Source organism: Oncorhynchus mykiss, chromosome 27, assembly GCF_057628025.1.
Source record: "Oncorhynchus mykiss isolate SJ-2025 chromosome 27, ASM5762802v1, whole genome shotgun sequence".
NCBI lineage: Eukaryota > Metazoa > Chordata > Actinopteri > Salmoniformes > Salmonidae > Oncorhynchus > Oncorhynchus mykiss.
Genome location: NC_143048.1, coordinates 33920001 through 33945114, shown reverse-complemented (window position 1 = coordinate 33945114; position 25114 = coordinate 33920001). Strand labels below are relative to the sequence as shown.

Below are 25114 nucleotides of genomic sequence, written 5' to 3'. Positions count from 1 at the left end.
CAACTCTATTCCCAAACTAGGTTCTAATACCTTTTTGTTTCCCCTGTAAATTAACTCTAAACTCTTATTTTCACAGTTTTTATCCATGGCGACCATTTAGCCAGAGGTGGAATGTGCACCATGCCACCTTTTGTTCTTTTAGAGCTTGATGTCATAGCCAGGATCATATTCTGGACAGCCATTGGTCCATACTAGAGGTGTGCCCACGTCGTTTATATTATAGTACTTTATTTACAAAAAAATTGTTGATTAAAATAATGATTTTCTATTATATTGACGAGATGTTCCAGTGACCGCTTTAACAATGGCAATACATGTCCTCAAAGATGGAAGGCAGGCGGGAGGAGGCAAGATCTGGTGGTACCATTCTAGCCAATGAGAGGGCAGATACGTGTGTCAACAACCGGCCATAGAGATAGAGGACTCATCTTTTTATCATTGTCCATATTCAATAAATTATAGTTACTGGATATACAGTGGGGCAAAAACGTATTTAGTCAGCCACCAATTGCGCAAGTTCTCCCACTTAAAAAGATGAGAGGCCTGTAATTTTCATCATAGGTACACTTCAACTATGACAGACAAAATGAGGGCAAAAAATACAGAAAATCACATTGTAGGATTTTTAATGAATTTATTTGCAAATTATGGTGGAAAATAAGTATTTGGTCACCTACAAACAAGCAAGATTTCTGGCTCTCACAGACCTGTAACTTCTTCTTTAAGTGGCTCCTCTGTTCTCCTGTATTAATGGCACCTGTTTGAACTTGTTATCAGTATAAAAGACACCTGTCCACAACCTCAAACAGTCACACTCCAAACTCCACTATGGCCAAGACCAAAGAGCTGTCAAAGGACACCAGAAACAAAATTGTAGACCTGCACCAGGCTGGGAAGACTGAATCTGCAATAGGTAAGCAGCTTGGTTTGAAGAAATCAACTGTGGGAGCAATTATTAGGAAATGGAAGACATACAAGACCACTGATAATCTCCCTCGATCTGGGGCTCCACGCAAGATCTCACCCCGTGGGGTCAAAATGATCACAAGAACGGTGAGCAAAAATCCCAGAACCACACGGGGGGACCTAGTGAATGACCTGCAGAGAGCTGGGACCAAAGTAACAAAGCCTACCATCAGTAACACACTACGCCGCCAGGGACTCAAATCCTGCAGTGCCAGACGTGTCCCCTGTGTCCCCCTGCTTAAGCCAGTACATGTCCAGGCCCGTCAAATAACTTTTTGGTAAAAACTCAACTCGTCGTGTTTGGAGGACAAAGAATGCTGAGTTGCATCCAAAGAACACCATACCTACTGTGAAGCATGGGGGTGGAAACATCATGCTTTGGGGCTGTTTTTCTGCAAAGGGACCAGGATGACTGACCCGTCTAAAGGAAAGAATGAATGGGGCCATGTGTTGTGAGATTTTGAGTGAAAACCTCGTTCCATCAGCAAGGGCATTGAAGATGAAACGTGGCTGGGTCTTTCAGCATGACAATGATCCCAAACACACCGCCCGGGCAACGAAGGAGTGGCTTCGTAAGAATCATTTCAAGGTCCTGGAGTGGCCTAGCCAGTCTCCAGATCTCAACCCCATAGAAAATCTTTGGAGGGAGTTGAAAGTCCGTGTTGCCCAGCAACAGCCCCAAAACATCACTGCTCTAGAGGAGATCTGCATGGAGGAATGGGCCAAAATACCAGCAACAGTGTGTGAAGACTTACAGAAATTGTTTGACCTCTGTCATTGCCAACAAAGGGTATATAACAAAGTATTGATAAACTTTTGTTGTTGACCAAATACTTATTTTCCACCATAATTTGCAAATAAATTAATAAAAAATCCTACAATATGATTTTCTAGATTTTTTTTCTCCTCATTTTGTCTGTCATAGTTGAAGTGTACGTATGATGAAAATTACAGGCCTCATCTTTTTAAGTGGGAGAACTTGCACAATTGGTGTCTGACTAAATACTTTTTTGCCCCACTCTATTTCAGTGGAGTTCTTTGGGACGTGTATGTAAGTGCAATATGTAGTATCTAACTGGACTGGTGTCCATCTCTCTATGGTGCTTAGTTATGAGCTCATGTGATGCAGTATTCCTCCTTATGGGATTATGTGAGGCTATATCAGTGTGCATTATTTAATGCTAGTTGTCTAGAGCTAGGAAGGAAGCCCTGTACTACTCTATCATATGAAATCAATACCACACATCTTTTCTCTCTCTTTGTCGCTCTCTATCCCCCCTCCCTCTCTACCCTCCCTCTTCTCTCTTTCTCTCTCTCTCTTGCATAATTTATTTCCTGGCATCCACAACAAACAAGCTTACATGCATAAACATAGTAGATATTCAGTTTACTCCACAGTTTATACAAACAGGCATACATTACTGTAGTAAATGCACTCTCGGGGCTGTGCCATTGAACCTACAGCAGAACATAGAGGTAACGTCAACAAAAAGTCTCTTAATAGAGCATTGGGCCACCATGAGCCAGAACAGCTTCAATGCACCTTGGCATAGATTCTGCAAGTGTCTGAAACTCTGTTGGAGGGATGCGACACCATTCGTCCATAGAAATTCCATAATTTGGTGTTGATGAAAAATGCGGTCTCAAGTGCCACTCCAGAATTGCCCACAAGTGTTCAATTTGGTTGAGATCTGGTGACTGAGACACTCTCACTCACACACACACACGCATTATACATGTCTATTATATTGACAAGATATTCCAGTGATTGCTCTAAAAATGGAAATACATCTTTGTATCTGTGCCATTATTGCCTTGATAGTGTTGCCCATGCTGTCACAGACGCTTTCTCCATTTTCAAGTAGTCAATTTTCTACTTCATTGTCTGATTGCTCTCAAATCATTGGAATCCCCACCTACTTTAAATTGATGGAAGCCCTCCATGGCAATGTTCATGCTCAAACGGGTTATATCCATGATCGCTATGACAACGGGCACAACTCCCGATAGTCATTTTTCAAAGTTGCCAACATGCCACGTGCGTTCACTTATCAGTGCGTTCGTAACAACCTAACCATTACAAAACTTATATTCGATCAAATAAGCCTCTCAAAGCAAATTAGCAATTCAGTTTGATGACCAGCTGAGTAAAACATCTCGCTTCACCTCTTGCTCTCTTGTGTCTCTCATTTAAGTGTTTCCTTTATTTTGGCACTTACCTGTACATACCCATCTCTGTATTAGAGGTCGGCCAATTATTCGGAATGGCCGATTTAATTAGGGCCGATTTCAAGTATTCGTAACAATGGGAAATCGGTATTTTTGGATGCCAATTTTGCCTATTTTATTATTGTCAGCTCGGGGATCCAATCTTACAGTTAACTAGTCCAACGCAATAACGACCTGCCTCTCTCTCGTTGCACTCCACAAGGAGACTGCCTGTTACGCGAATGCAGTAAGCCAAGGTAAGTTGCTAGCTATACCATTAAACTTAGCTTTATAAAAAACAATAAATCAATCATAATCACTAGTTAACTACACATGATTGATATTACTAGATATTATCTAGCGTATCCTTCGTTGCATATAATCTGAATAAGCATTCAAGTATCTGACTGAGCGGTGTTAGGCAGAAGCAGGCTCGTAAACATTCATTCAAACAGCACTTTCATGTGTTTTGCTAGCAGCTCTTCATTGTGCGTCAAGCATTGCGCTGTTTATGACTTCAAGCCTATCAACTCCCGAGATGAGGCTGGTGTAACCGAAGTGAAATGGCTGGCTAGTTAGCGTGCACTAATAGCGTTTCAAACGTCACTCGCTCTGAGCCTGTGGTTCTTTCCCTTGCTCTGCATGGGTAACGCTGCTTCGATGGTGGCTGTTGTCGTTGTGTTGATGGTTTGAGCCCAGGTAGGAGCGAGGAGAGGGACGGAAGCTAAACTGTTACACTGGCAATACTAAAGTGCCTATAAGAACATCCAATAGTCAAAGGTTAAGGAAGTACAAATGGTATAGAGGAAAATAGTCCTATAATTCCAATAATTACTACAACCTAAAACTTCTTACCTGGGAATATTGAAGACTCATGTTAAAAGGAACCACCAGCTTTCATATGGTCTCATGTTCTGAGCAAGGAACTTACATAGCACATATTGCACTTTTACTTTCTTCTCTTTTACTCTCTTTGTTTTTGCATTATTTAAACCAAATTGAACATGTTTCATTATTTATTTGAGGCTAAATGTAATTTATTGATGTATTATATTAAGTTAAAATAAGTGTTCATTCAGTTTTGTTGTAATTGTCATTATTACAAACTTTAAATAATCAAAAAAAATCGTCCGATTTAACCGGTATCGGCTTTTTTGGCCCTCCAATAATCGGTATTGGTATCGGCGTTGAAAAATCATAATCGGTCGACCTCTACTCTGTATGTGTTCATTGTATGACAACAGCTAGCATAGAGTGCATTCGGAAAGTATTCAGACCCCTTGAGTTTTTCCACATTTTGTTACGTTACAGCCTTTTTCTAAAATGGATTAAATTATATTTTAGATTAGTTTTTAGATATTTGTATTAAAATTGTATTGTATTAAAAATTAGGAACAGAATTACCTTCTTTACATAAATATTCAGACCCTTTGCTCTGAGACTTGAAATTGAGCTCAGGTGAATCCTGTTTCCATTGATCATTCTTGAGCTGTTTCTACAACTTGATTGTAGATTCAATGGATTGGACATGATTTGGAAAGGCACACCACTGTTTATTAAGGTCTCACAGTTGACAGTGCATGTCAGAGCAAAAACCAAGCCATAAGGTTGAAGGCATTGCCTGTCATTATGGGGCATTGTGTTTTGAAGATTGAGGAATAAAGAAAATCACACATTTTACAATAAGGCTGTAATGTAACAAAATGTGGAAAAATTGAAGGGGTCTGAATTCTTTTTTAATGCTCATACTGCTGATGGTTTATGGGTGTCGTGGAGTAGCTATGTAGATGGATCGCTACAGTATTCCCATTAGTGACTGAAGAATGTGGTGAATGGGGGTGATATGATGAATTAATAAGGACTTTTTAGTTAGATTTATTTAATCATTCTTTAAAGCAAGGTCATCAATTGAGAACCTGTTTTTATGGTGGTGAGTGAGTAACTTATGATAATTATAAATGAGTTAATGGGTGAACAAACTACACACCGTATTTCCAGGTAGCTCCATTTCTCTCCATGCATTCGTTGCCCTCCACCTCTGGGACTGGGAGACTAGCGGTTAAGAGTGTTGGACTAGTAACCGAAAGGTTGCTGGTTTGAATCCCCCGACCGACTAGGTGAAAGATCTGTTCATGTGCCCTTGAGCAAGGCACTTAACGCTAATTGCTACTCTTAAGTCGCTCTGGATAAGTGTGTCTGCTAAATGACTAAAATGTAATAGCAGACAGTCTAATTGAATGAAACCCTGATTTTTCTAACCTGTCTGAGCTGTGGGAAAAGATGGAATCATGGGGATATAATTTGGAGCCCCCCCCCTCCTCCTCTACCCCCTCCCATTTCTAGTCCACTCCCTGGTGTCGTGTTGAATATTCATTAATCCCTGAAAGTTTTCTGATAGTTTCTCTCTGGGAAAAGCTTTTGTTGTTGATAGAAGCGGGAGAGCTGCTTATCGACAAGCAAGAGGCCAATCCACTTCACTTATCGACAAGCACGAGGCCAATCCACTTCTTTGCTTCCATGATAAGCTCCTACATTGTTTTTCTCTGGCAAGGAGAGAACATGCAGTAGCCTTAATTGCAGTCTGTAGATTTAGTGGGATCTCTATCTGAAAGTCTATCGGAAGGTTCATTCCTGAAGGTTGGCAGGGTGATGGGGTGAGTTTCACTCATGAACAGACGACCATTAATCACACCTTTTTGTGTGGGGGTGTGTGTGTGGATGTGTGCATGCATGCGTGTGTGTGTGTGTGTGTGTGTGCACCTGTGTGTATCCATTCCTTCCTCTCTAGGTCGTTGAGGGATACCAAGGTGTAAACATCACCCTGGCAGCTGAATCCCTGTCATTCGCCAACACCTCCATGGTGCCAGCCCCAGTCCCTCTACCCACCATGGTGCCCTCTGAGCCCTGGGCACTGGATCTGCGTCTTTACATGCTCTTCTTCCTGCCCTTCCTCATCCTGCTGGTGTTCATGAAGGACCTGAAGAACATGGCCGTCCTGTCGTTGCTGGCCAACGTCTGCATGGCCGTCAGCGTCATCATCATCTTCCAGTACATCACGACGGTAAGCATGTTGTTTACACTGTTGTTGTGGCTGTCAGGGTCATCATCATCTTCCAGCACATCACGACGGTAAGCATGTTGTTTACACTGTTGTTGTTTACACTGTTGTTGTGGCTGTCAGGGTCATCATCATCTTCCAGTACATCACAACGGTAAGCATGTTGTTTACACTGTTGTTGTGGCTGTCAGGGTCATCATCATCTTCCAGTACATCACAACGGTAAGCATGTTGTTTACACTGTTGTTGTGACTGTCAGGGTCATCATCTTCCAGCACATCACGACGGTAAGCATGTTGTTTACACTTGTTGTTTACACTGTTGTTGTGGCTGTCAGGGTCATCATCATCTTCCAGTGCATCACGACCGTAAGCATGTTGTTTACACTTGTTGTTTACACTGTTGTTGTGGCTGTCAGGGTCATCATCATCTTCCAGTGCATCACGACCGTAAGCATGTTGTTTACACTGTTGTTGTGGCTGTCAGGGTCATCATCATCTTCCAGTGCATCACGACGGTAAGCATGTTGTTTACACTTGTTGTTTACACTGTTGTTGTGGCTGTCAGGGTCATCATCATCTTCCAGTGCATCACGACGGTAAGCATGTTGTTTACACTGTTGTTGTGGCTGTCAGGGTCATCATCATCTTCCAGTACATCACGACGGTAAGCATGTTGTTTACACTGTTGTTGTGGCTGTCAGGGTCATCATCTTCCAGTACATCACGACGGTAAGCATGTTGTTTACACTGTTGTTGTGGCTGTCAGGGTCATCATCATCTTCCAGTGCATCACGACGGTAAGCATGTTGTTTACACTGTTGTTGTTTATACTGTTGTTGTGGCTGTCAGGGTCATCATCATCTTCCAGTACATCACGACGGTAAGCATGTTGTTTACACTGTTGTTGTTTATACTGTTGTTGTGGCTGTCAGGGTCATCATCTTCCAGTACATCACGACGGTAAGCATGTTGTTTACACTGTTGTTGTGGCTGTCAGGGTCATCATCTTCCAGTACATCACGACGGTAAGCATGTTGTTTACACTGTTGTTGTGGCTGTCAGGGTCATCATCTTCCAGTACATCACGACGGTAAGCATGTTGTTTACACTGTTGTTGTTTACACTGTTGTTGTGGCTGTCAGGGTCATCATCATCTTCCAGTACATCACGACGCTAAGCATGTTGTTTACACTGTTGTTGTTTACACTGTTGTTGTGGCTGTCAGGGTCATCATCTTCCAGTACATCACGACGCTAAGCATGTTGTTTACACTGTTGTTGTTTACACTGTTGTGGCTGTCAGGGTCATCATCTTCCAGTACATCACGACGCTAAGCATGTTGTTTACACTGTTGTTGTGGCTGTCAGGGTCATCATCTTCCAGTACATCACGACGGTAAGCATGTTGTTTACACTGTTGTTGTTTACACTGTTGTGGCTGTCAGGGTCATCATCTTCCAGTACATCACGACGGTAAGCATGTTGTTTACACTGTTGTTGTGGCTGTCAGGGTCATCATCTTCCAGTACATCACGACGGTAAGCATGTTGTTTACACTGTTGTTGTTTACACTGTTGTGGCTGTCAGTGTCATCATCTTCCAGTACATCACGACGCTAAGCATGTTGTTTACACTGTTGTTGTTTACACTGTTGTGGCTGTCAGGGTCATCATCTTCCAGTACATCACGACGCTAAGCATGTTGTTTACACTGTTGTTGTTTACACTGTTGTTGTGGCTGTCAGGGTCATCATCTTCCAGTACATCACGACGGTAAGCATGTTGTTTACACTGTTGTTGTTTACACTGTTGTTGTGGCTGTCAGGGTCATCATCATCTTCCAGTACATCACGACGGTAAGCATGTTGTTTACACTGTTGTTGGAGACAACAGTGTAAACAATTGGAGACAAAAAATAAATCATGGAATCCTTTTGTTCAACAAAATGTAATCTACATTTTTGACTCAAAGGTAGCCAGCTTGGGCAGACATATCAGCCGAACAGACTTGTGCCATTCTTTCTACAATGGAAATCAAATACTGTTCGGAAAGTTCTTCCTAACACTGTTGCAGAAGTTCCCACAAAGTGTTGTAGGTTGCTTTGCTTTTACCCTTGTGCCCAGTTCATCCCAAACCAGCTCAATGGGGTTTGTCTGGAGACTGTGCTGGCCATTCCATGATTTGAAGCCTACCGTCTTATTTTCTTCCAAGGTAGTTCTGAGGTATGTTTTGGGTCATTATCTTGCTTTAGGATAAACCCTTGACCAATACACCAGAGGGTATTGCATGGCGCTGCAAAATGCTGTGGTAGCCATTTTGGTTCAGGGTGTCACTCACTCTGTGCAAGTCGCCGACTCTGAATCCAGCAAAAGAGCCCGAGACATCCTCCTCCGTGTTTGACCTTTGGTGTCACACACTGAGGAACCATCCTTTTACCTACTCGCTGGTGTACAAAAACCCTGCGTGATGAACCGACGATTTCACATTTTGATTCATAAGACTTAAGACACAAGTCTTCTGTAGTCCACTGGTGGTGCTTCATGGCCCAGGCAAGCCTCTCTTATTTTGCCATTTTAGCAATGGCTTTCCTACTGCCACTCGACCTGTCAAACATGCAGCTTGTTAAAACTTTAGACCGGTATTCTCTTTCACGCAGGATGAAACAGACTTGTTTACTTCGACCAGTATTAAGTTGTGCTTGAAGCTGTTGCCCTGTGAGCTGGCTATCACGCAAGCTGTTGACTCTCAGAAACTTGTCTTCTGATTCTGTTTTGGCTTTAGGTCTGTCAGACCTCTTCCTGTCAGAGTTCCCTCCAGTTTCCAAGTGCCTTTTGATGATGTAGGAAACTGTACTCACTGACACCATGGCTTTCTTTGCAATTTCTCTAAAGGAAAGACCTACACTTTTAAGGGTTATTATGGTCTGTCTGGCTTCCTTTGTTAATTGCTTTTTTTCGTGCCATTATGATAGCAATATACTACTTATTGCAGTACAATACTGTCCAAATAATGCTTAAGAGGGTGTAGTAACAGTCTGTTCCAACACTGCTTTAATACAGACAGAGTAATCAACACAAATTGGGACACCTGTAGGAATTGTTAGCACCAACTTTCAAGGCTTAATTTACTTCCATTGCTGCAGAACAGCTGTAAGTTGTTAACCCAATATTTGTTCCCTGAAAAATAGCTTTTTTTTTACAACTCTGAAATGTAAATTATTTTTCAGTTATTGGTAAACTTTTTTTTAACCTCTGGCAGTCTACCGCTTACAGTCTACCGCTTACATTTGAACCATTTCAGGTTATTCACTGGACTTGAACTGCTTACATTTCACCCACATTTTTGCAGTTTTTATTGTTCTAAAACTTTAGACCGGTAATGTAAATCAGATCAAGCCTGAACCGTGTGATGTAGTAGAGAGTTGTAGTTTCCAGCAGGCCAATATTTTACATAGAATACCAGTCAAAAGATTAGGGACACCCACACATTCAAATTATTATTTTTTTAAACAATATTCTACATTGTAGAATAATATTGAAGACATCAAAGCTATGAAACAAAACATATGGAATCATGTAGTAACCAAAAAAGTTTTAAACAAATCAAAATATATTTTAGTTTCTTCAAAGTAGCCACCCTTTGCCTTGATGACAGGTTTACACACTCTTGGCATTCTCTCAACCAGCTTCACCTGGAATGCTTTTCCAACAGTTCCCACATACAGTTGAAGTCAGAAGTTTACATACACCTTAGTCAAATACATTTAAACTCAGTTTTTCACAATTCCTGACATTTAATCCTAGTAAATATTCCCTGTTTTATGTCAGTTAGGATCACCATTTTATTTTAAGAATGTGAAATATCAGAATAATAGTAGAAATAATTATTTATTTCAGCTTTTATTTCTTCACATTCCCAGTGGGTCAGAAGTTTACATACACTCAATTAGTATTTAGTAGCTTTGCCTTTAAATTATTTAACTTGGGTCAAACGTTTTGGGTAGCCTTCCACAAGCTTCCCACAAAAAATTGTAGGAATTTTGGCCCATTCCTCCTAACAGAGTCAGGTTTGTAGGCCTCCTTGCTCGCACACGCTTTTTCAGTTCTGCCCACACATTTTTTATGGGGTTGAGGTCAGGGCTTTGTGATGGCCACTCCAATACCTTGACTTTGATGTCCTTAACTTCTTTGGGATAGGTGGGACAGTAGCCTCCCACCTGGCCAACATCCAGTGAAAATGCAGAGTGCCAAATTCAAATGAATTACTATAAAAATGTAACTTTCATGAAATCACACATGCAATACACCAAATTAAAGATACACTTGTTGTTAATCCAGCCAACGTGTCATATTTCAAAAAGGCTTTACGGCAAAAACAAACAATGCTATTATCTGAGGACAGCACCCCAGCAAACAAACACAGACAATCATATTTCAACCCGCCAGGCACGACACAAAACGCAGAAATAAAGATATAATTCATGCCTTACCTTTGACGAGCTTCTTCTCATGGCACTCCAATATGTCCCATAAACATCACAAATGGTCCTTTTGTTCGATTAATTCCGTCATATATCCAAAATATCAATTTATTTGGCGCGCTTGATCCAGAAAAACACTGGTTCCAACTCGCGCAACACGACTACAAAATATCTCATAAATTACCTGTAATCTTTGTCCAAACATTTCAAACAACTTTCCTAATACAACTTTAGGTATTTTTTTACGTAAATAAACGATTCAATTTTACACGGGATAAACTGCGTTCAATACCGGAGGAAAACAAAGTGTAGCAGGCTTTCAGGTCACGCGCCTCTAACAAACAGTACACTTTTCTCTACCCTCGTTCTGAACAGTGCTGTTTCTTCATTTCTCAAAGGAAAAACCTCAACCAATTTCTGACTGTTGACATCCAGTGGAAGCGATAGGAACTGCAAGCAAGTCCCTTCGAAATCTGGATTCCCAATGAAAACCCATTGAAAAGAGAGTGACCTCAACATTTTTTGTTTTGTTTGTCCTTAGGGTTTCGCCTGCCAAATAAGTTATGTTATACTTGCAGACATCATTCAAACAGTTTTAGAAACTTCAGTGTTTTCTATCCAAATCTACTAATAATATGCATATCTTAGCTTCTGGGCCTGAGTAGGAGGCAGTTTACTTTGGACACGCTTTTCATCCAGACGTGAAAATACTGCCCCCTAATCCCAAAGAAGTTAAGTGAAGTAATCAGTCTACAAGCAGTTGGTGGAAAAATAACTTGTGTCATGCACAAAGTAGATGTCCTGACCGACTTGCCAAAACTATAGTTTGTTAACAATACATTTGTGGAGTGGTTGAAAAATTAGTTTTAATAACTCCAACCAAAGAGAGTGTAAACTTCTGACTTCAACTGTATGCTGAGCACTTGTTGGCTGCTTTTCTTTCAATCTGCGGTCCAACTCATCCCAAACCATCTCAATTGGGTTCAGGTCGGTGAATGTGGAGTCAAGGTCATCTGATGCAGCACTCCATCACTCTCCTTCTTCGTCAAATAGCCCTTACACAGTCTGGAGGTGTTGGGTCATTGTCCTGCTGAAAAACAAATGATAGTCCTACTAAGTGCAAACCAGATGGGATGGCATATCACTGCAGAATGCAGTGAGAATACCAAGAGTGTGTAAAGCTGTCGTCAATGCAAAGGGTGAATACTTTGAAGAATCTCATATAATTTTGATTTGTTTAACACTTTTTTTGGTTACTAAATGATTCTGTATGTGTTATATCATAGGTTTGATGTCTTCACTATTATTCTACAATGTAGAAAATGGTAGAAGTAAAGAAAAACCCTTGAAGGGGTAGGTGTGTCAACCTTTGAGTGGTACTGTAGTTTAGCGCAGATATCGTGGTAATTAATAACCATAATCCATTGCGTGTCCGCTTAAACTTGTCCAGTCTGTGCGGCGCAGACACGGAAACTGAGGGAAGAGAGAACCCCATGACGGAGAGGGATAGAAAGCAGTTGCTTTGCGTATCTGAAAATACATGACCTAAGTGAAAAGTACACCCTGAAAAAATGCTGATAAAAATAAATACTCTACCATTCAAAAGTTTGGGGTCACTTAGAAGTTTTGTGTTCATTAAAATAACATCAAATTGATCCGAAATACAGTGTAGACATTGTTAATGTTGTAAATGACTATTGTAGCTGGAAATGGCAGATTTGTTTAATGGAATATCTGCATAGACGTACAGAGGCCATGTGTTCCAATGGCACGTTGTGTTAGCTAATCCAAGTTTATAATTTTAAAAGGCTAATTGATCATTAGAAAGCCCTTTTGCAATTATGTTAGCACAGCTGAAAACTGTTGTGCTGCCTTTAAAGAAGCAATACAATTGGTCCTTAGACTAGCTGAGTATCTGGAGCATCAGCATTTGTGGGTTCCATTGAACAGGCTCAAAATGGCCAGAAACAAATAACACATTTCTTCTGTTCTGAGAAATGAAGGCTATTCCATGCGAGAAATTGCCAAGAAACTGAAGATCTCGTACAACGCTGTGTACTACTCCCTTCACAGAACAGCACAAACTGTCTCTAACCAGAATAGACAGAGGAGTGGGAGGCCCCGTTGCACAACTGAGCAAGAGGACAAGTACATTACTGTCCAGTTTGAGAAACAGACTCCTCACAAGTCCTCAGCTGTCAGCTTCATTAAATAGTACTTGCAAAACACCAGTCTCAAGGTCAACGGTGAAGAAGCGACTCCGGGATGCTGGCATTCTGGCAGAATTCCTCTGTCCGGTGTCTGTGTTCTTTTGCCCATCTTAATCTTTTCATTTTATTGGTAGTCTGAGATATGGCTTTTGCTTTGCCACTCTGCCTTGAAGGCCAGCATCCTGGAGTCGCCTGTTCACTCCCCCTTCCCCCCCAAACTACCACCTGCGGCTATGACTACCATCTTGGGACTTTTATTAATTGTTTTATTCAGTCTTACAACGTTCAACCCACACAGTGCATTTAATGTGTAAAAACTGTGATTGTTTTAATAGAACCAAAACCGAACCGATTTCAAAAAGCATGCTCAGCACTACAAAGCTTGTCTACTTGGACTGTTCCCAAGGTCATTCTAAGAATACAATTAGGCATTTTGGAGCAGATTGACATCAGATGTAAGTGTTCCTGACGTGTCGTGTAATCCAGCGTTGATTGCTGTTTTAGATTTCCCACAGAAGGTTGTGCCAGCCAGGGTTGTGTATCTGCGAGTGTGTGTGGCACAGCTCATCCCTCAGCTGTGTGGGTGGGTGGCTGGGCAGTGTTCCGGGCAGTGGTCTAGGTGCCCTTGTGAACAGCCCTCATCAATCACCAACTGAATTATGCTTTAAATAGATTCATTAGGACCCCTGTCAGTCGCTGGGCGTCTCTGTGTGACGCGGTAGACGACACGCGTCCACAGGGGAACACAACACTGCATCCCTAATTCACCTTTAGGTCACCTAGCCGTCAACCCATTAACCTAACTCCATTTCTCCTCCCTCTCTTTCTGTTCGGTCTCTTAGTCTCTGCCTAATGTGTCATGAACTCTCTTACTGTCCTTTCTTTCATTCCTTCCACTCTGTGCCTGGGATTCTTCTTTTTCTCTGTTCCCTCTCGCTGTCTCACTCGGTTTTATCTGTGAGTCAGGGGAAATCTTGCCCTCTCTTCACTGTGTCTCTGAGCCAGTGTCTCTTGTGTCCTTGGCAGTGATGAGAAAGTTGATTCTGTTCTATAGGCCCTTATGGGAGTAGCTCCTCTGACAGACTGTCGTTGTCCCTGTTTTCCTAAACGCCTGCTTCTCTGTCTGCTGTCGCCCCTCTCTGACAGGATTTTGGGGACCTTCATCGTCTCCCTCTCACTTCCCCCTTGGGCAAGTTCCCCTTCTTCTTCGGAACAGCCATCTTTGCTTTCGAAGGCATCGGAGTGGTAAGTACTCTTCAACAGGTGTTATGAAACACCTGATTGGTTCCGGCACTTATGTGACCAGCTCTGGATTGGATGATGATTGGGGACCATGGGCCACGGCTGCAGTTAAAAGCCTTGAACACTGCATGGCTAAGAGAATGTTCAAGCCAAGGATAGTATTAGTGTTAATGTCATATAATTGATCCAGGGTGAATAGTGAGGATGGTGAGATCACATACTAATCTTTCCCTCAGCGTGGTCATTTAACAAGAGGATGCATCCGGTTTTCAAGGGAAATGAAAAGAGAGCCTGACTTTTTCTTTTGGATGTCAACAAGTTGACACCACTATCTTAACTCCTCCTCCACATTTACTGGATTGGATGAACAGTGTGAAAGTGAACCTCCCACCGGCATTTTATTTTTTTCTCATCAGGACCAGAAAGAAAAACGCTGCTCAAGTGTGCCTGCTAAGTTAGGTTAACTTAGCTAGGTTAAATGCTGACCTCAGATGAGAGGGTTGAAGAATGGAAAAGTTCAATGATAACTCCTGGTGAGAGGGTTAAACTGGGCTAATCAGAGGGTTAAGCTAACGCTAACCTTCAGCTGGAGCTGGGGATTCAGTGGGGCTGGGGATTCAGTGGGGCTGGGGATTCAGCTGGGGCTGGGGATTCAGCTGGAGATGGGGATTCAGCTGGAGATGGGGATTCAGCTGGAGATGGGGATTCAGCTGGAGATGGGGATTCAGCTGGAGATGGGGATTCAGCTGGAGATGGGGATTCAGCTGGAGATGGGGATTCAGCTGGAGATGGGGATTCAGCTGGGGATGGGGATTCAGCTGGGGATGGGGATTCAGCTGGGGATGGGGATTCAGCTGAGGATGGGGATTCAGCTGGGGATGGGGATTCAGCTGGGGATGGGGATTCAGCTGGGGATGGGGATTCAGCTGGGGATGGGGATTCAGCTGGGGACGGGGATTCAGCTGGGGACGGGGATTCAGCTGGAGATGGGGATTCAGCTGGGGATGGAGATTCAGCTGGGGATGGGGATTCAGCTGGGGATGGGGATTCAGCTGGAGATGGGGATTCAGCTGGGGATGGGGATTCAGCTGGGGATGGGGATTCAGCTGGAGATGGGGATTCAGCTGGGGACGGGGATTCAGCTGGAGATGGGGATTCAGCTGGAGATGGGGATTCAGCTGGGGATGGGGATTCAGCTGGAGATGGGGATTCAGCTGGAGATGGGGATTCAGTGGGGATGGGGATTCAGTGGGGATGGGGATTCAGTGGGGATGGGGATTCAGCTGGGGATGGGGATTCAGCTGGGGATGGGGATTCAGTGGGGATGGGGATTCAGCTAGAGCTGGTGATTTGATGGGGATGGTGTCCTGCAGACAAGGATAAGTGTGTGTGTGTGCGTCCGCCATGGGCATGATGATGTATGAGGTGGTACCACGGTGTATTGACAGAGGGGCAGAGGAATACTCCCTGACCGCCGCTAACCCATTAATCAGCCAACCGGTGGGCACAGGGTGATGGCCGACAAGTCACCGCGACAACCCGACAGACAGAGACGACAGCCAGGCCACTCCGGATCAGCACATCTCCCTAGAGAGGGAGGAAGGAGAGAAGAGTACAAAATAAGAGAAAGGTTGTGGAGAGAATTGCTGACGCTGCTCAGATAGGATAGATGACCAGGAAGGAAGAATGAATGATAGCAGATAAAGTAAAGAAATAATTGAAGTAGTTAGGCCTCCTCCAGCTATCCCGTTCCACTCTCTCTGAGTGCCTTCTCTCTCTCCCCTCTCTCCTCTCTCTCTTGGAGTGATCCACGACCATATGGGTTCTCTCAGTCACCCTGACAGGGTAATTATCCGCCTGGGGATGTGATCTTCACACCATTCCCATGGGATAAGCAATGGGGAAGGGAGAGAGCCGGCCTGAAACGGGTGTCACAACTGATTGGCCAGCGCTGCTGCCAGTGAAAACGTATCTAACAGAGGGAGGGGTTGGGTTAAATGTGGGAGACACAATTCGATTGAATGCGTTCAGTTGTGCAACTGACTTAGGTGTCCCCTTTCCCACATCTCCAGTAGGTACTTGACTTCTGTTAGCTCGGACTATGGTTCCTTCTAGCACTAAAAACTGGGCCAAAGTGCTTTGGTGTGCTTCTCACTTACTGACACACCTTTATCTGTACATTCTCCACCTGTCTCTCCAGCACAGAGTTCATAAAACAGAGAACTAGTGCAGCTCCTGCAGATACTCTTGGCGCTAATGCTAATTGTGTTGGCTAGGCCAGCTGGAGCAAATTTTTAGGTGTTTTGGCTTTGGGCTTCAGGGTTTAAAGGAAGGTTATTAAGGTGGGTTGCGGGTTTCTTTCCAAACAATCATCTAAACCCCCTTTTAATCCTCACCTTGTCAGAAGATATCTCTCCCTCCTCTCTCAAGGATAAACTAAGACTGTAAGTAAGTATTTTAAGACAGTAGATTAGCGCAAGGCTGTGTGCTGTACCTTTGGATGCCTCTGCTTTTGATTCCAGGGAGTTTATAGGTAGTGTTTGGTTCCAGGGAGTTTATAGGTAGTGTTTGGTTCCAGGGAGTTTATAGGTAGTGTTTGGTTCCAGGGAGTTTATAGGGAGTGTTTGGTTCCAGGGAGTTTATAGGGAGTGTTTGGTTCCAGGGAGTTTATAGGGAGTGTTTGATTCCAGGGAGTTTATAGGGAGTGTTTGATTCCAGGGAGTTTATAGGGAGTGTTTGATTCCAGGGAGTTTATAGGGAGTGTTTGATTCCAGGGAGTTTATAGGTAGTGTTTGATTCCAGTGTTTGGCCTCTCACTCTTCCATCAAGTCCAGAGCCAGGACTTGGATACATCCAGCAGATGGATACAGGCCATGGGTGAAAGTCTTTGGTGAATTTTCTCCTCTGGGTCCGGGGAGGGCGGGAAAAGCCCCCAAAAATGTAGTCCGGCACAGAACAATTGTTGTAATCTTTTTTTAAAGAGAGACCGCTACTCGTAGCTGTTGAGACAGGCTCCCTGGTTCTCTTGGCAGGTTATTTGTATACTGTGTAGATAGGCTGTTTTGTGCAGAGAGAGATTTCCATGACTTTGATCTCTCCACTTTCCCTGGGCTTTGCTTTTTACTTGAATGGAGAAGGCGATGCTGCTTATTTGTGTCGTCACGCTACAGTAGATCCAATGTGCACCCAGAGATCCGTTGCCAGTGATCTTCTCCTCTAATTTACATAGTGCTCTGGGTTCCGTTTAATTCAGAGCCATTCTGCAGAGAGAGAGAGAGAGAGAGAGAGAAAGGACATTTTAAACTACATCTGTTAAAGGATACGTTTTTTTTAACCAAATCTAAAATGTTTGTTATAGGGGTCTAGACAATTTGTTTTGTAATTTCACCTGGTTTTGAGAAACTTACCCCAACTCGTGATACACTTCCTCGTTGCTAGTTCTGCAATATGGGGGCCACAGATAAACATGAACAAAGGCTGCAAAAACACCCAAATACTTCCTTTTCGAAACTGCAAAGCTATAAGTATAGTGATGCAGATCTTTTTAGATTTTGTACACATGACATTTTAATTGCGAACTTTATCCGCAACGTTATATTCCATTGTGTTGCCCCTGGAGCGATACCTCTCTGTACAGCTGGATAGGGGAAACCGCTGTAGTCGTACAAAATAATATAACGTTGCAGATAAAGTTCGAAAAGGCACAATTTTGTGTCAGACCTTCAGGTTTAGAAATGCATATCTGGTTTTCATTATCTTACTTTTCTCTCTTTCTTGTTCTCTCCCTCCCTCTATCTCTCCCGCCTCCATTCCCCTCTTTCCCCCTTTACTAACAGAAAGGCTGACCTAGTAAGTGTAACAGGCAAAAAAGTTTTCCCCTCGGTCTTGTGTCTTAATCTGTTTTCCAGAGCCCCCTTTCTCCTCCGTGGCTCACCTAATTTCTTTGTCTTTAATGGCAGGTCTAGTATTTTCCTAAGGCCTGCCAGACACACTTCTTTGGAACTAAAATTCTGAGGCTGAAGCTTCAGCTGGCCAGCCTGATCGATTGAAATTCCAGAATGAGAAATGTAGCAGAGGACATAAATATTGCAATTAGGGATGGGGATTCGGCTCCTACCTCAAACCAGGGTTTTATTGGGCTAGGGGTTTCTTAAAGGGTCTCTCGGGTGTGGAGGCTGACTGTTATGTAATGCTAATACATACATACACTGTGCTTGGCTCCTCTACCCAGCGCTGCCTGCTTCTCTGTGCAGGAGGTGAGCTCTGCAGAGTGCTGATTGAGCCTTGCTCACTGTAGGTTTCTGTATAAATAGACTTCATCTAATACCCTTGGCCTGGGTGGTAGAGTAATAAAGGAAATATATATAATGTCATAATTTTTTTTTGCTAAAAAATATATGGGGGGATTGGAAGCGATGTAGACTATTACATTGGAAGCTACAGTCTATCTGCAATACTAAAACTGATCTACCCACTAAAAAAAATTCCCATCTATAAAAAAAATGCTCCCGGCCAAGAGGGTGTTGAAACCACTGGTACACTCGTATGTATTCATACATGAATACATATAGACATACACATGGCTACCTACTAATGTAGGCTACGCTCTCTTATTTATCGATATTCATTGACACACACTGTTCAGTAATATACATGGACATGACATACGTACACAAGCACATCCCAAGCTCATTTTGACATGTATCATAGCATGCCCATTTACACCCAAACAAAATCCAGTCTCCACATATGCAAACACACTTTGTCTCTGTCACACTCCTTGCCCACTCTGCGTCTGTCCTGAGTGATGTATGAACAGATCCACAGCCTCATTTCGCTTGCACACACACGCTATAATCTGGCCCAAGACTAACAGTAGAGAAAATCTGCCTAGAGTAAAGTAATATCATACAGTAATATAATGTGATCATGTCTTACTGGTAGCTGGGGCCTTTGACCTCCTCTCTCATGACAAGGGGATTATGGCCAACCTGCGGTCAGCAGTAGTTAGTTGAGCTCTCAACCTTTTGGCATGAACACAAAATGGCTGTTGGGTTGCTGTGGTGCGAGAAACACGACACAATGATTTAGCTACTCCTGATTTGTTGCAATGCGCGGTTGGCGGCAGGTGATTGGCTGAGAGATAATAGCTTGCTAGGCCTCCCTTCCTTACCGACAATCCCATATTGCCCTCTTCATTGCCTTAACACTAAATTGCCATCAATTAACCTTTAATTAACCTTTAATTGATGACAAATTAGTTGGATAGGTCAATGAAGGAGAACTGTTGTAATGACTACAGGCAGAGAGAGAGGCTGTTCTTTAGCGTTATGTGACTGCTTAATCTGCCTGCATATTAGCCGCTCGAGTGCTAAGGAAATGGCGAGCGAGAGAGCGTGTCTAACCTCAGTGTTGTGTCGGACGGACGCCTTGAGAAAGAAATTACTCCTTTGATATTCATGGTCAAGAAGATGTATTTGGGGGAATTAATGATGAATATAACATTTCAGCACTGATAAACTTCCAATAGTTTAGTGTCCTCATTGAATATTTTTGTCTTTCAACCTCTCAATCTCTGACCTGTCTCTATTTGCTTTCATTTTCTCTGTGTTTCTCATCTACCATGCTCCTCTACCCAGTCTACTGCTTTATCTTCTCTTTTCTCTGTCTGTTTCTCATTTACCATGCTCCTCTACCCAGTCTACTGCTTTATCTTCTCTTTTCTCTGTGTTTCTCATTTACCATGCTCCTCTACCCAGTCTACTGCTTTATCTTCTCTTTTCTCTGTGTTTCTCATTTACCATGCTCCTCTACCCAGTCTACTGCTTTATCTTCTCTTTTCTCTGTGTTTCTCATTTACCATGCTCCTCTACCCAGTCTACTGCTTTATCTTCTCTTTTCTCTGTGTTTCTCATTTACCATGCTCCTCTACCCAGTCTACTGCTTTATCTTCTCTTTTCTCTGTGTTTCTCATTTACCATGCTCCTTTACCCAGTCTACTGCTTTATCTTCTCTTTTCTCTGTCTGTTTCTCATTTACCATGCTCCTCTACCCAGTCTACTGCTTTATCTTCTCTTTTCTCTGTGTTTCTCATTTACCATGCTCCTTTACCCAGTCTACTGCTTTATCTTCTCTTTTCTCTGTGTTTCTCATTTACCATGCTCCTCTACCCAGTCTACTGCTTTATCTTCTCTTTTCTCTGTGTTTCTCATTTACCATGCTCCTCTACCCAGTCTACTGCTTTATCTTCTCTTTTCTCTGTGTTTCTCATTTACCATGCTCCTTTACCCAGTCTACTGCTTCATCTTCTCTTTTCTCTGTGTTTCTCATTTACCATGCTCCTCTACCCAGTCTACTGCTCTATCTTCTCTTTTCTCTGTGTTTCTCATTTACCATGCTCCTTTACCCAGTCTACTGCTTTATCTTCTCTTTTCTCTGTCTGTTTCTCATTTACCATGCTCCTCTACCCAGTCTACTGCTTTATCTTCTCTTTTCTCTGTGTTTCTCATTTACCATGCTCCTTTACCCAGTCTACTGCTTTATCTTCTCTTTTCTCTGTGTTTCTCATTTACCATGCTCCTCTACCCAGTCTACTGCTTCATCTTCTCTTTTCTCTGTGTTTCTCGTTTACCATGCTCCTCTACCCAGTCTACTGCTTCATCTTCTCTTTTCTCTGTCTGTTTCTCATTTACCATGCTCCTCTACCCAGTCTACTGCTTTATCTTCTCTTTTCTCTGTCTGTTTCTCATTTACCATGCTCCTTTACCCAGTCTACTGCTTTATCTTCTCTTTTCTCTGTGTTTCTCATTTACCATGCTCCTTTACCCAGTCTACTGCTTTATCTTCTCTTTTCTCTGTGTTTCTCATTTACCATGCTCCTCTACCCAGTCTACTGCTTCATCTTCCATTTTCTCTGTGTTTCTCATTTACCATGCTCCTCTACCCAGTCTACTGCTTTATCTTCTCTTTTCTCTGTCTGTTTCTCATTTACCATGCTCCTCTACCCAGTCTACTGCTTTATCTTCTCTTTTCTCTGTGTTTCTCATCTACCATGCTCTTCCACCCAGTCTACTGCTTTATCTTCCATTTTCTCTGTGTTTCTCATTTACCATGCTCCTCTACCCAGTCTAGTGCTTTCTTCTCTTTTCTCTGTGTTTCTCATTTACCATGCTCCTCTACCCAGTCTACTGCTTTATCTTCTCTTTTCTCTGTCTGTTTCTCATTTACCATGCTCCTCTACCCAGTCTACTGCTTTATCTTCTCTTTTCTCTGTGTTTCTCATTTACCATGCTCCTCTACCCAGTCTACTGCTTCATCTTCTCTTTTCTCTGTGTTTCTCATTTACCATGCTCCTCTACCCAGTCTACTGCTTCATCTTCTCTTTTCTCTGTCTGTTTCTCATTTACCATGCTCCTCTACCCAGTCTACTGCTTCATCTTCTCTTTTCTCTGTGTTTCTCATTTACCATGCTCCTCTACCCAGCTTCATCTTCTCTTTTCTCTGTCTGTTTCTCATTTACCATGCTCCTCTACCCAGTCTACTGCTTTATCTTCTCTTTTCTCTGTCTGTTTCTCATTTACCATGCTCCTCTACCCAGTCTACTGCTTTATCTTCTCTTTTCTCTGTGTTTCTCATTTACCATGCTCCTCTACCCAGTCTACTGCTTTATCTTCTCTTTTCTCTGTGTTTCTCATTTACCATGCTCCTTTACCCAGTCTACTGCTTTATCTTCTCTTTTCTCTGTCTGTTTCTCATTTACCATGCTCCTCTACCCAGTCTACTGCTTTATCTTCTCTTTTCTCTGTGTTTCTCATTTACCATGCTCCTCTACCCAGTCTACTGCTTTATCTTCTCTTTTCTCTGTCTGTTTCTCATTTACCATGCTCCTTTACCCAGTCTACTGCTTTATCTTCTCTTTTCTCTGTGTTTCTCATTTACCATGCTCCTCTACCCAGTCTACTGCTTTATCTTCTCTTTTCTCTGTGTTTCTCATTTACCATGCTCCTCTACCCAGTCTACTGCTTTATCTTCTCTTTTCTCTGTCTGTTTCTCATTTACCATGCTCCTCTACCCAGTCTACTGCTTTATCTTCTCTTTTCTCTGTCTGTTTCTCATTTACCATGCTCCTTTACCCAGTCTACTGCTTTATCTTCTCTTTTCTCTGTCTGTTTCTCATTTACCATGCTCCTCTACCCAGTCTACTGCTCTATCTTCTCTTTTCTCTGTGTTTCTCATTTACCATGCTCCTCTACCCAGTCTACTGCTTCATCTTCCATTTTCTCTGTGTTTCTCATTTACCATGCTCCTCTACCCAGTCTACTGCTTTATCTTCTCTTTTCTCTGTCTGTTTCTCATTTACCATGCTCCTCTACCCAGTCTACTGCTTTATCTTCTCTTTTCTCTGTGTTTCTCATTTACCATGCTCCTCTACCCAGTCTACTGCTTTATCTTCTCTTTTCTCTGTCTGTTTCTCATTTACCATGCTCCTTTACCCAGTCTACTGCTTTATCTTCTCTTTTCTCTGTCTGTTTCTCATTTACCATGCTCCTCTACCCAGTCTACTGCTTTATCTTCTCTTTTCTCTGTCTGTTTCTCATTTACCATGCTCCTCTACCCAGTCTACTGCTTTATCTTCTCTTTTCTCTGTGTTTCTCATTTACCATGCTCCTCTACCCAGTCTACTGCTTCATCTTCTCTTTTCTCTGTCTGTTTCTCATTTACCATGCTCCTTTACCCAGTCTACTGCTTTATCTTCTCTTTTCTCTGTGTTTCTCATTTACCATGCTCCTCTACCCAGTCTACTGCTTTATCTTCTCTTTTCTCTGTGTTTCTCATTTACCATGCTCCTCTACCCAGTCTACTGCTTTATCTTCTCTTTTCTCTGTGTTTCTCATTTACCATGCTCCTTTACCCAGTCTACTGCTTTATCTTCTCTTTTCTCTGTGTTTCTCATTTACCATGCTCCTTTACCCAGTCTACTGCTTCATCTTCTCTTTTCTCTGTGTTTCTCATTTACCATGCTCCTCTACCCAGTCTACTGCTCTATCTTCTCTTTTCTCTGTGTTTCTCATTTACCATGCTCCTCTACCCAGTCTACTGCTTTATCTTCTCTTTTCTCTTTGTTTCCTGTGTGTGTGTATGTCGGTGTCCCTGTGTGTGTGTGTGTGTGTGTGTGTGTATGTCGGTGTCCCTGTGTGTGTGTGTGTGTGTGTGTGTGTGTGTATGTCGGTGTCCCTGTGTGTGTGTGTCCCTGTGTGTGTGTGTCCCTGTGTGTGTGTGTCCCTGTGTGTGTGTGTCCCTGTGTGTGTGTCGGTGTCCCTGTGTGTGTGTGTGTCCCTGTGTGTGTGTGTGTCCCTGTGTGTGTGTGTGTCCCTGTGTGTGTGTGTGTGTGTGTATGTCGGTGTCCCTGTGTGTGTGGGTGTATGTCGGTGTCCCTGTGTGTCTGTCGGTCTCCCTCCCTGTGTGTGTGTGTGTCGGTCTCCCCGTGTGTGTGTCGGTCTCCCCGTGTGTGTGTCGGTCTCCCCGTGTGTGTCGGTCTCCCCGTGTGTGTGTGTGTGTGTGTAGGTCTCCCCGTGTGTATGTGTGTGTGTGTGTGTGGCGGTCTCCCCGTGTGTGTGTGTGTGTGTGTGTGGCGGTCTCCCTGTGTGTGTGTGTGTGTCTCTCCCCGTGTGTGTCGGTCTCCCTCCCTGTGTGTGTGTTGTTTTCCCCGTGTGTGTCGGTCTCCCTCCCTGTGTGTGTGTTGTTCTCCCTCCCTGTGTGTGTGTCGGTCTCCCGGTGTGTGTGTGTGTCGTTCTCCCCATGTGTGTCGTTCTCCCCATGTGTGTCGGTCTCCCCGTGTGTGTCGGTCTCCCCGTGTGTGTCGGTCTCCCCGTGTGTGTCGGTCTCCCCGTGTGTGTCGGTCTCCCTGTGTGTGTGTGTGTGTGTGTGTCGGTCTCCCCGTGTGTGTGTGTGTGTGTGTCGGTCTCCCCGTGTGTGTGTGTGTGTGTCGGTCTCCCCGTGTGTGTGTGTGTGTGTGTCGGTCTCCCCATGTTTGTGTGTGTGTCGGTCTCCCCGTGTGTGTGTCGGTCTCCCCGTGTGTGTGTTGGTCTCCCCGTGTGTGTGTGTGTGTGTGTCGGTCTCCCCGTGTGTGTGTGTGTGTGTGTCGGTCTCCCCGTGTGTGTGTGTGTGTGTCGGTCTCCCCGTGTGTGTGTGTGTCTCGGTCTCCCCGTGTGTGTGTGTCGGTCTCCCCGTGTGTGTGTGAGTGTGTGTGTGTGTGTGTGTGTGTGTGTGTGTGTGTCGGTCTCCCCGTGTGTGTGTGTGTGTCGGTCTCCCCGTGTTTGTGTGTGTGTGTGTGTCGGTCTCCCCGTGTGTGTGTGTTGGTCTCCCCGTGTGTGTGTGTGTCGGTCTCCCCGTGTGTGTGTGTGTGTGTCGGTCTCCCCGTGTGTGTGTGTGTGTGTCGGTCTCCCCGTGTGTGTGTGTCGGTCTCTGTGTGTGTGTGTCGGTCTCTGTGTGTGTGTGTGTCGGTCTCTCTGTGTGTGTGTGTCGGTCTCTCTGTGTGTGTGTGTCGGTCTCTCTGTGTGTGTGTGTCGGTCTCTCTGTGTGTGTGTGTTGGTCTCTCTGTGTGTGTGTGTCGGTCTCTCCGTGTGTGTGTGTCGGTCTCCCCGTGTGTGTGTGTGTCGGTCTCTCTGTGTGTGTGTCGGTCTCTCTGTGTGTGTGTCGGTCTCTCTGTGTGTGTGTCGGTCTCTCTGTGTGTGTGTCGGTCTCTCTGTGTGTGTGTCGGTCTCTCTGTGTGTGTGTCGGTCTCTCTGTGTGTGTGTGTCGGTCTCTCTGTGTGTGTGTCGGTCTCTGTGTGTGTGTCGGTCTCTCTGTGTGTGTGTGTGTGTCGGTCTCTCTGTGTGTGTGTCGGTCTCTCTGTGTGTGTGTGTGTGTCGGTCCCTCTGTGTGTGTGTGTGTGTCGGTCCCTCTGTGTGT

At 43.7% G+C, this 25114-nt stretch overlaps 1 protein-coding gene across 4 annotated transcripts in view; it reads left to right on the top strand.

Moving 5' to 3' along the window:
- The window catches only part of slc36a4 (solute carrier family 36 member 4), a 249142-nt gene that overhangs the window by 19942 nt on the left and 204086 nt on the right, over positions 1 to 25114 (top strand). For all 4 annotated transcript variants that reach the window (XM_036965570.2, XM_036965569.2, XM_036965574.2 and 1 more), the window contains exons 8-9: positions 5963 to 6235; positions 14069 to 14167. In XM_036965570.2, the coding sequence (XP_036821465.2) occupies positions 5963 to 6235; positions 14069 to 14167 (372 nt within the window). The remainder of the gene's footprint in view (positions 1 to 5962; positions 6236 to 14068; positions 14168 to 25114) is intronic.